Consider the following 11,375-nt stretch of genomic DNA (forward strand, 5'->3'; position numbering starts at 1 on the left):
GGAGGATGCAAAGACAAGTTTGGAGAAAGATGAGAAGTTCTCATCCCATTCTGAGGAGGAGAGTGGGGGGAAGGCTCTGAGTGGTTCATGTCAAGCTACATTTGCCAGGACTCTGTGGATGACTGGTTGCATGGGAGAGTGGGTAGGTAAGAAGGGTGAGGAGGAGAGAGGGGTGGATGCCTGGGTGATGGATGAACAAGTAAAAGGATGAATGGATGGATGGTTGGGTAAACGGATGGATAGATGGATAAATAAGTAACTGAGTGGACAGGTGGGATAGTTAGTGGAATGAACTAGTGTATAGATGGTATGTGGGCCACAGCATGATCAGATAAATAAGTGTATGGATGGGTCGGTGGTTATAGATGATGGATGGTGAATTAATGGCTGGACGCATTAGGAGATGTAAGGGGAGCCCTAATTGCCTTATCTACCCTTGGTTCCCCACTGTGGTAGAAGATTTGGGAGAATTTGGAGAACAAAAAACACAGGGTGGAAAGGAGCTGGAGTCACTGCAGGGAGAATAGTATTTGCCTCCCAATAAGCATGATGATGGAGTGTCTGGGGATGGTGTGTATCTGGCAAAGCAGGGATGGTTGGACTTGGATAATTTGATTACAGGAATAGCTGGAATTCAGGGCAGCCTATGTGAGTAAGGGGGTATATAAGTTCTCTGTTGCTGCATAACGGATCACCCACAACTGTGTTTCCTCAAAGTCTGTGGGTCAGATGTCTGGGCAGCTTAGTCAAGTCCCCCAACTCATGGTCTCTCCCATGGCTGCAGTCAAGGTGTTAATTGATGCTGCTGTCACTTCCAGGGTTGCCTTCCAAGGTCACTCCCACTGTCATTGCCAGAGCTCAGCCCCTCCAAGGTTGTTGGACTTGGGGCTTCAGTTCTTCACTGACTGCTGGCCAGAGGCTGCCCTCTGCTCCTGGTCATGTGGACATTTCACAGGACAACTGACCACATGGCCATGGGTTTCTTCCATCGGAGTGAGAAGAGCCAGAGTCACTGTCACTTGTAACCTCATCTCGGACATGAGGACATCCCACCACTTTGGGGGGGGGGAGGGAGATTAAAAGCAAGTCACTAGGTCCAGTCCACACTCGAGGGGAGGGGGTTACACAAATGTGTGAACTCCAAGAGACTGAGCATCCCTGGTAGCCACTGGGGGCTTTCCACCACGGGAGAATCAGTGGGTGGGACAGCATTGCAGTGAGAAAGGAACAGAGGGAGCAAAAGAATTCGGAAGTGGGATAATCTGCATATCAGAAATTATCTATAAAATAAGAAACAATGTGAGGCCGGTGGAAGAGCTGGATGTGAGGAATGTTTTTAAGGGCAAGAGCCTGGGGCTTCAGGAAGAGCTGATGGGAGAGCTGGGGAGCTGGGAAGGCAGAGAGTGCAAAGGCCTGGAGGCCAGAGTTGCAGTTGGGAGAGGGTCATGCCAAGCTGGGAGCAGCTGATGAACAGGAGTGGCTAAAAGCAGGGCAGGCTGAGGACCACGGGGGCCAGGAACAGCCCAAGGAGAGCTTTAGGCTTCTGAGCCCTTCATGGTCATGGCTTCAGGGCAGGTAACTTTGTGGGTGGGGAGAGGCCACCTGTGAAGGTGCTTCCAGGCTCTGGGCCCGCAGGTGGCATCACTGGCACTGAAATGTTTCCATGCTCAGAGGGAATTCCAAAGGGCTCTCTCCTATCCCTGTTGCCTCCTCCCCAGGCTGTGCTTGGATCTCCAGGAGCTAGTTTTTTGGGAGACGGCCTTCGCCAGAGCCAGGAAGCACCTGGAGAGTAGAAAGTACACTTCCCCCAGGCCACACACCCTCTCCTGGCAGGCATGGCTTCTTCCCCATCCCCTGCCCATCCCCCAGCTCTCCGAGTCTGCTCGAGCGTATCCATGCCATCATGCACATCGGAGCTGGGCCGGGTGCCAGTCAGACAGGCTGACATTACAGACAGGCACAGCCAGACTTGGAAGCAGCCAGGTACAGTGGGCCCTGAAGAGCCACCTGCTCCCCTGGGCCAACTGGGGCAGGACTGATCCCTGCTGGGAGCAGGCAGCTGGCAGGCACTACATTCCCAAGAAATCTTCTCAATGCCATGCTCCTGATCTATCTATCCAGTCTCCCCAAGCAACAAAGGACACTCAGCTGTGGCCCCCCTCTCTCCTGACTCCATGGACCTCTCTGAGTCTCCCCAGGATAGGCACAGCAATCAGACTTGGTCTTGGGGATGCTGGCTGTGCTCACAAAACAGCGTCACAGCCCTACAACCCTGCTCCCTGGAGCAGCCAGAGGGACTTGCAGACCGCCTGATCTGAGTGCCCTCACTTTTCTTTGCAATTCATACCCTGCTCTGTCTCACTATGATGAACAGACAGGAACCCAAGCTTCAGACACAGTCTTCCCCTGAAACCCAGTACGTAAAAGAGGCCTGCTTTCGTTGAAGCGGAGGACCCACCCAGCTTTGCCTCAGTCATCATCCATCTCTCCTTCCCCAGGCAGAAGGAGATTAGGGGCATAGACTCCAGAGTCAAGTGGCCTGGGTGTGAAAAGCTTGGCTCTGCCACTTAGTATCTAGTCACCTCAGGCAAGTACTTAGCCATGTCTTGATTTCCCCATCAGGAAAATAGCACTCTTGGTAGTACCTGCCTCCTGCAATTACTGTAACGAATCAATGAGTTCATGTAGGTAAAGCACTTAGAACAAGGCCCGTATATGCTAATAGTTTAATAAATATTAGGGAAAGAAAATTAATCTTTAAAAATTCAGTGTGAAGACCACTTGTGCCCTGGCAAAGAACTCAGGGTCTCCAGGAAGTAGGCCTTAGCCTACATTGGCTTTCTCACTCACCAGCTGTGTTTTTTGGGACTTCTGCTCCCAGGGCCTCAGTTTCCACATCTGGGCAATGGGTGGCACTTCCTTACTCTGAAAACCGAAGACAGAGTACAGTGACCCTAGCCCTTCTGGTAGAGGTGTGCAGTGCTCGGGCCCTGGTGTGCCCAGTAACTGTGTGTGCATCACCCTTTCCCTCCCGGCCCAGAAATCTAAGATCTCCACCTTCGAGAAGATGTGGGCCTTCATGAGCAGCAAGCCCTCAGCACTGGTGAAGAACAACGAGGAGGGCATCCAGAGGACGCTGACCGCTGACTACGCACTGCTCATGGAGTCCACGACCATCGAGTACGTCACCCAGAGAAACTGTAACCTCACCCAGATCGGCGGCCTCATCGACTCCAAGGGCTATGGCATTGGCACACCCATGGGTGAGTGAAGGGCTGCGGCGGTGTGGGCAGCACCACCCAGGCATGTCCCCATCCACTCATGTTCCCTCTCCCAGCACATTTAGCTGAACCAAGAAGGGTGACGATTCCTGACCCCAGAAGCAGAGGGCTGGAGCCACACACATTCACTGCAAGGGTGGCTCTGGACTAAGGAATAAGAACAAAGATGGACACAGGTAGGGGTCAGGTCCCAGCCGCTACCTCTCACCACCTGTGCTGATTCCACCCAGACAGGGGCCTCTAGGGATGATGCCCAATGGGCATGACCCCTGTGCCCAAATCAGGACATCTCCCCACCTCTCAGATACCTTATGTAGATTTAAGGGGGGCCTAACAGTGATAGGGCCCCCCCTTTTAAGAGCTGACAGAGAGACTAGTAATGGTACTGGCACTCACCATGGTGCTGGAGAGATAAACACGATGGCCAGACACTGCTGACAGGCACGGTCCCCCCTCTCCTGCTCAGGCTCCCCATACCGGGACAAGATCACCATCGCTATCCTGCAGCTGCAGGAGGAGGACAAGCTGCACATCATGAAGGAGAAGTGGTGGCGGGGCAGCGGGTGTCCCGAGGAGGAAAACAAAGAGGCCAGCGCTCTGGGGATCCAGAAGATTGGGGGCATCTTCATTGTCCTGGCCGCTGGGCTGGTCCTGTCTGTGCTGGTGGCCGTGGGCGAGTTTGTGTACAAGCTCCGCAAAACAGCAGAGAGAGAGCAGGTAAGCCCCAGGGCCAGGCCTGCACAGGAACAGGAAGGAGGCAGAGGAAGGGATTTGCACCAGGCACCTGATAACAGCCCACCTGCATCCAGTCCACCCCCCACAAGTGCTGCCACTCCATCCCTCCTGACGGGCATCTTTCCCCATCACTAGTGCTCCCCCTGGCCAGGCCCCCATCTCCCCAACACACCTGGATTATGCCACAGCCTCCAAACTGGCCCTGCAGCCTCTACCCTTCCCCACTGCCAATCCATAATTCACACAGCAGCCAGTGCCCTGTTTAAAACTTAATCCAGGCTGGGCACCGTGGCTCACACCTGTAATCCTAGCTCTCTGGGAGGCCGAGGTGGGTGGATTGCTTGAGTTCAAGAGTTCAAGACCAGCCTGAGCAAGAGTGAGACCCCCCACCTCTACTACAAACAGAAAAACTAGTCTGGTGTTGTGGCACGTACCTATAGTCCCAGCTACTCAGGAGGCTGAGGCAAGAAGATCTCTTGAGCCCAGGAGTTTGAGGTTTCTGTGAGCTATGAGGCCACAGCACTCCACCCAGGGTGACAGAGTGAGATTCTGTCTCAAAAAAAAAAAAAAAAAAGACTTAATACAAACCATATTCTTTGCCTGTGTAAAACTTTCCAGGGTAATTGTTGAAGGTGGGTGATGGTTGCATAGGGGTTCATTATACTGTTCTCTCTACTTTTGCATATATTGGGAAATTTCCATAATCAAAAGTTTAAAAAAGAAGAGTTAAAGAGGGTTGGCCTCAGCGTACAGATGGTAGAACTAGGCTCCAGCCGTCTGATTAATTCAAGCATGGTTGGGCAGTGGTTCTGGGTCCCAGGAGCAAATTAGAATCACAGGGAGAAAGTTTTTAAGTGCTAATGCCCTGGCTTCGTTCCCAGAGACTCTGTTTTAATTGGTCTATGGTGGAACCTGGCATTGCCATTTTAAGAAAGCCTACAGGGTGATTTAAATGTGCACCTGTGTTGAGTGCTGCTGGGCTAGGGGGACCCACCTCTCACAGAGAAGTTCAAAGGGGTCCAGGTCTGGTGTGGAAGGAGACCGCAGTTAGGGGCTAAGTAGAGGGAACATTATAAACAAACGGCTTGCGTGTCCACCAGAAATGAAACAGAGTCCTCTGTCCCCAGCAAGCCTAAGTCCACAAAGGTAGAAAGATTGTACTCAGTGTTAGAGTCAGCAGGGTCTGAGGACTGGACCCCTTCCGTATTGCTAAGGGGAGTCTGCACAGGCACATTCTGGAAGGCAACTTCACAGTACAGTCAGAGTCTTTCAACGTATCCATACATTTCAACCAGTCAGTTTCTGCTTTTAAAATGCACCTTGTGGAAGTAGTAAAAGAAGTATGCAGTTTTATTTACACAGAAGTTTCTCGAAATGTTCATTATAACAGGAAAAAATGGAGAGAGACCTAAAGGTCCAAGGAGTTAACAATAGACAATGGGTAAAAAAAAAAAAAAAAAAAAAAGACACATCAGCAAAGAACAGGAACCAAAGTCTTTAGGAATTCCCATTACAATTGGAATGAGCTCCACATTCCACCAAAAAGCCCATGGAATCCAGTCCTCACCAGTTCTCTGCCATTCTCTACCCTCTCCTGCCTCCCTCCTCCCTCCTCCCTCCCTGCCCCACAGCACTGGCCTCCTTATCCCCCATCACCGGCAGAGCACGGGCTGTGCACCTGCTGCTCTGGGGATGCCCCTACCCTAGAGGGCCATGTTCTTGGCACCCTGTGGTCATTCAGGCTTCAGCCCAAATGTCACCTTCTCAAGTAGCCTTCCTTACCCAGCCCCATTTCCAGCCCCTCTTTATCCAATATCACTGCTTCATTCTCTTAATGACAGCTATCACTTCCTGAATTATTTCTGTTCATGTGTTTATTAATCTCTTTCCATCCCAGCATTAGCCCACAAGCTCCCTGAGTGGGGGGGACCCTAGCTGCCTTCTACACTGCTACACTCCTCACGCATAGAACAGTGCCCGGCACACAGTAGGGTCTCATTAGGTATTTGTGGACTGGAAAGGTGAGGACAGGGAGGCCTGGAGAGGTCACAGTTGGAAAGAGAGCCAGAATTCAAAGCCAGGTGCCTATTCCTCTCCTCCCCATGGCCTGCACACAGGCAGTCCTGGTGCTAATGCCCTGGCCTCATTGGGTAAATTGAGGCATTGATAGCACCCTCCGCCTTCCATATAAACCTGGTGGTTGATCTTGTAGAAGCCACCACTATCAGATGCCTGTGGGCAACACTGTCCTCTGGCTGTCCCTCTTGGCTACCTGCAGGCACCCAGGCCAGAAGGAGACCAATGCCACCCAGTAGCCCTACAGGAACCTGCCTCCCAGTTGTCCACCTTGAGAAACATAATTCTGGACTTCCCTGAGTGGGAGGACAGTGATTCTTTTCCTTAGCTGGAAGACTTCCCAGGGCTACTGGGAAGGGTTACTGGGTGGATATTTCCTAAGCCCTGACTAGGACCGGCCTAGCACCAGGGTTTTGGCTCATGGGATGAAACTGGCTTGTTCCTGCTCTCAGAGTCTAGTGGAGAAAAATCAGGCAGGTAAACCAGAGCTCCTAAACTTTAATGTGCATGCCAGTTAGAGCCTCAGTTTGCCCATCTGTAAAATGGGCTTCAGATGACAATTCCTGCCCTATTTGCCTATCTCCAAACAAGAATGTAGGGCTTCGTAAGACTGCTTTCCAAGCTTCTTATAGGGGCCAGAGGGGTGGGTGGGTAAAGGTGTGAGAAAGACAGGCAGCCTTAGCTCAGGCTTTGGGAGGGAGGGGAGGAATTGGCCAGAGTTGCAGGACCAGGCCTCACCCATGCGCCCCTGTCCTCCCCATACCACCCCCCGACCTCCACCCCACCCCTGCAGCGTTCCTTCTGCAGCACCGTGGCCGACGAGCTCCGTTTCTCCCTCACCTGCCAGCGTCGGCTCAAGCACAAGCCGCAGCCTCCCATGATGGTCAAGACTGACGCTGTCATCAACATGCACACATTCAATGACCGCCGGCTTCCAGGCAAGGACAGCATGGCCTGCAGCACATCATTAGCCCCTGTGTTCCCCTAGGCACAGCTGGAGTGGGGACCACAGGCCTAGGGGCTGGGCAGAGGAAAGCAAAGGAGATGGAAGGAATGTCCCTGTCCCCACTCCGGGCTTGGAGACCAGAGCTTCGCCTGCCTGTTGGGCCAGGAGCCCTCTGCCCTTATGTACCAGGACACCAGCAGGCCCTCAGGCCAGCTGCTTGAGCTTCGTTCTCTTGTTTCTTCTGTGGGTTTCTAAAGCTGCCAGCCGAGATAGCCAAGGCCAAAGGAAGCACATGCCTCTCTCAGGCCAAACTCATCTGCCCTTTAACTCTCCTCTTGAGTCAGAAGTTTCTGCCATGGCCCTGTAGAGGCCATAGAAGATGGGAAACAGCTCATATATTGCCATTCCTTCCCCGAAGCCCAGGCCTCCAACAAGGCCAGAGACACAAGCCTTCGGCGCCTTAAGGAAATTGTAGCATGGTGACCAACAGGAGCTAGCGATGAGGGACGGCCATCTAGATGCCTGGGCAGAAGGGAGACGTCATCCCTCAGGGGCTGTTCACACGGTCCTGGTCTTCTGGACTTGGCATGACTCATGGCAGTCCTGATCGTGGCAAAGATGAAGACAGAGAGCCACATGGAGAAAAGAGGAGTTTGAGATATGAGAGAGAAGAAAATGCACAAACAGAGGCCACCATTTTGGATTCTTACGGACAATGTCCCAATGGCTCCCACTCCCTAGAAGGTCTCTAGGAATACCAGTGGGGGAATGATCAGAGAAAATTCTTCTCCACTTTCGTGGCCAGAGGAGAGAAGTCCCCCCTAAATCTCTCACAAAGGATGCCCAGAGACTCAGCCGATATTTGAAGCCCAGCAGAGGAACAACAGATTCCATGGAAATCCCACAGCCCCTGGAGCAAATTGGCTCTTACTTTGCCGGTTAGCAAGCTGTTTTCTAAACCCTGTTGGCATTTGGGAACCTGGGCTTCTTGCCATTTACTCATCAGCAACTCCCCATTCCTGGCTGGTTGACCTTCACCTCCCTCTGTCTTCTTGGAAGGAGAAGAGTAGCTGAGATTGAAGTAAAAGTCAAGTCACTCCTCCTCTTATAAAGAGGGGTCAGTGTCCCAGTGCACAAGCTAACTTGGGGTGGGTGAGGAAAGCCAGAGAGGACCCAAAGAACTCCTGGCCTCTTGGACTGTCCAAACCTTAAGATGCTCTCCAGAAAAAGGTTTTCAGGAACAGGATATCATAGAGGCCCCCCAGGGTGGAGAGGGAGAGGCTGCCTCCTGGAGAATTAACCAAAGACACCACATAGAGACACAGGCCATCCTGGCCTCTGCTTTCTAGTCCAGAGCACCTGTGACCTTGTGGGGCTTGGGGAGGACATCAGAGAAGTAGCAACAGGTGGGGGACAAGCCAGAAGGATGGACCAGATGATCTGGGGGTTCCAGCTTACTGTGGCAGATGCTCTAGGTGTGTGTGATGTTAGGATTCTTGGAAAAGAATGAGACATGAAGGGTTAGGAACAAAGTGTCCTTAAAAAGAGAATGCAGTGGGGCCAGCAGGCTTGCCGAGGCCAAGGACAGAGGATAGTCTCTGAGCAGGAGAGTGAGGCTGGAGATTCTAGACAGGAAAGCGAGACACACAGCCACTTCCCTCCCACTTCTGTCCTTTCAATGCCTGGACAGAGGAAAAACTACTTTAGATCTCAAGGGCCTTCTCAGTTGGGGGATGGGTAATCTCTAGCAAAGCAGGAGACCACAACAGGCTCATGTGATAAATACTGCCCCTCCTCCAGGCTGTGAGCTGCAGGACAAACCAGCTGGTCCCTAGAGTCATGGCAGCTCTGACTGGCTGTGTACATTGGAGGCGGGAGAAGAGGGCCAGATGCACAGTGTGGCCCCCACACGCAGTGATAGGAAAAGCCATGCTGAGTCGAGCTTCAGGGTGTACGCGGGTGTGTCTTAGTATATGTGAGCTTTGGGCAGTGGGATGAAGGTCAGACTTGAACGTGAAACCGTTCAGAGCATGCAATAATAGGAAGACCCTTTGGGATCTGACGTGCACTTGACTGTGCACGTGAGTGAACTAGGGACAAGGGGAAAAATCTGGAAGAGCAGCAGAGCCCCATATATGTAAAAACAGGAGAAGCCATGTCCTAACGGGGCTCTGGCAAGTATGTCTCTGCATGCATGCATGTACATACGTGTGTGCATGCCTAGGTGTGCACATGTGCACTGACTGGCAGGGGGTGGAAGACATGTAAAACCTGCAGCTAGCCAAATACACATAAAAGGAGAAGCCATGTCACCAAGGAGTCTGTGTGTGTGGCCTTGTGTGTTTGTGTGTGTGTGCACAGTGGAGAGCAGGGGAAGGCCAGGACCAGACAGTCATGGAACACGGGTCAATGCATGATGTAGACGAGAAGCCATGTGGAGCTGGAGCTTGCATGTGTGTGTGCGCACAAACCTGTGTTCCAGCTCTCAGAGAGAGCAGAGTCAGACAATCAGGAAGGCAGGGCACTGGGGTCTGTGTGCCCCTCCATTATGGGGAACATTCATCACAGAGATTCACCAAGGTTGCTTGGGCATATACACCAGGAGACTGGCCAGGTCGGGGCAACGCCCTTCAGGAGCTGCTGGCACCTTTGCTGTAGATGATGTGTCCTGTTTGAAGGGAAACCTTTTTTTTTTTTTTTTGGCAATGCCCAGGTGATAGGATTCTGATGAAGGTATTTGCCAAGTTGCTGTCAGCAAACACAGTCATTAACTGCCATCTTTCTCTGTCCAATACAGTTTGATAGCACACGCCTCTCCATGCTCACATCTCGCCCACGTGCGTGCTTGTGTGCGTGACACTGTGAGTGTGCCATGTCCTTCTGAGGCTATGCACATACATGGATTGTGATGGGAGGAAGGGAAAGTGGCATGGGGTAGGAAGACTTTCCATAAACGGAGTGAAAAACAGTGGATAAACAGGGACACAATTCAATCGGGAGGTCCCGCACAAGTCACCGAATGCCCTCAGCAGAAGTGGGGCGTGGCTCACTGGCTGCCTGTTATCCTCTCGTCCGAGCCTCACGTCTGTAGGGGTGGCTGAGGTTCAGCCTCTGGCTGATGTCCTGTGTCTGAGTTTGAAGCACAGTGGAGACGGCTTCTGCCCAAGTGTGAGCTGTGTCTCTGCCAGGGGCCTGAAGGGGACACTACATCTGTGAGGTGGGGGGGTGGGGAGGGAAGGGAGCACTCCCAGCTAGGCAGTTCTTGTGTGATTAAAGATAGGCCCACCCTGCGCATGGCCGTGGAGCAGAGCTGAGTGGGTGTGCAAGTGTGATGTGCACACGGGCAGGCCCAAGGAGTGATGGGAAGCAGGAAAGTGGGTCTGAGCCCTGCCTGAGCGGGTGCCACGTGTCCCTATCTGATCCCACATGCTGGCTGTGAAGAGCACCACCACCTTACCCCCCTAAAACCTGCAGCTAGCCAAATAGTAGACAGCAGCGCCTCCTGTCTATTGGCTCACACTGCCCAAATTGAGGGGTGACAGAAGATATCCCTACACCTCACAAAGGCTGTGGGGCCCAGTGAGCCCACCTGATCCCTCTCCCCTTGGCCTGCTGCTGGTCGCTCTGCTCCGGACAGAGAAGAAAAACCCCTGAGAGTTTTGTTCAGGGGGCTCCACTCAGCAAGTGTCTCTCCAGAATGGAGATGGCCCCTTGACTGACTAGCCAGACTCTGAGCCTCTGAGGAAGATGGAGATGGCCCCCGCCTCCCAGCCAAGACTCTGCCTCAGATGGAAGCACACATCTGGCTTCCCCCGTGCCCCAGGAACTGGAAGACGGGGTCCTGGCCCAGGCTGGGGGAGGGCCTGATGGGTTCAGAGTTGCCCCTCTCTGCCAGGCACACATCACCAAGAACAATGGCAGCCCCCTCCCTGCCTGCTTTTCCAGGGGGTGCTTAAGGGTGGGGGGCGTTGCAGCTGCTACTTCATCACTCAGCACGATGTTGATCCCCGCCGAAGCCATCCCCAGCTATATGCACAAACGTCGGAAAACAGGCCAAACTCTGTGGCCCACGTCTGGAAAGGTCCTGATATGTGGGCACCTATCTATGAAGGGCTAGAGGTTTGGACAAACAGCTGCGTGGACCTAACATCTGGGATGGGCCCAGTCCCATGGACAGATAAAGAAATGGGCCCAACTCTGAGGGCAGGTCTTTGGTTTAGACCATCTGGAAGTCCCAGGTTGGTGGGACACATCTGGAGTGGGCTCAGTCACTCACCACAGTGGGAGGCCCCTGCCTTCTGTCCCCATGCAAGTTTGAATCAAGCCCTCCTTTCAGT

At 52.9% G+C, this 11,375-nt stretch overlaps 1 protein-coding gene across 1 annotated transcript in view; it reads left to right on the forward strand.

Annotated features, from left to right (window-relative positions):
- The window catches only part of GRIK3 (glutamate ionotropic receptor kainate type subunit 3), a 217,971-nt gene extending 210,068 nt beyond the window's left edge, over positions 1–7,903 (forward strand). The window contains exons 14-16 of the mRNA XM_003788164.3: positions 3,041–3,263; positions 3,748–3,998; positions 6,886–7,903. Coding sequence (XP_003788212.1) covers positions 3,041–3,263; positions 3,748–3,998; positions 6,886–7,080 — 669 coding nt within the window. The 3' untranslated portion in view covers positions 7,081–7,903. The remainder of the gene's footprint in view (positions 1–3,040; positions 3,264–3,747; positions 3,999–6,885) is intronic.
- Positions 7,904–11,375: the final 3,472 nt, after the last annotated feature.

Source organism: Otolemur garnettii, unplaced genomic scaffold, assembly GCF_000181295.1.
Source record: "Otolemur garnettii isolate 467f Iridium unplaced genomic scaffold, OtoGar3 scaffold00025, whole genome shotgun sequence".
Lineage (NCBI taxonomy): Eukaryota > Metazoa > Chordata > Mammalia > Primates > Galagidae > Otolemur > Otolemur garnettii.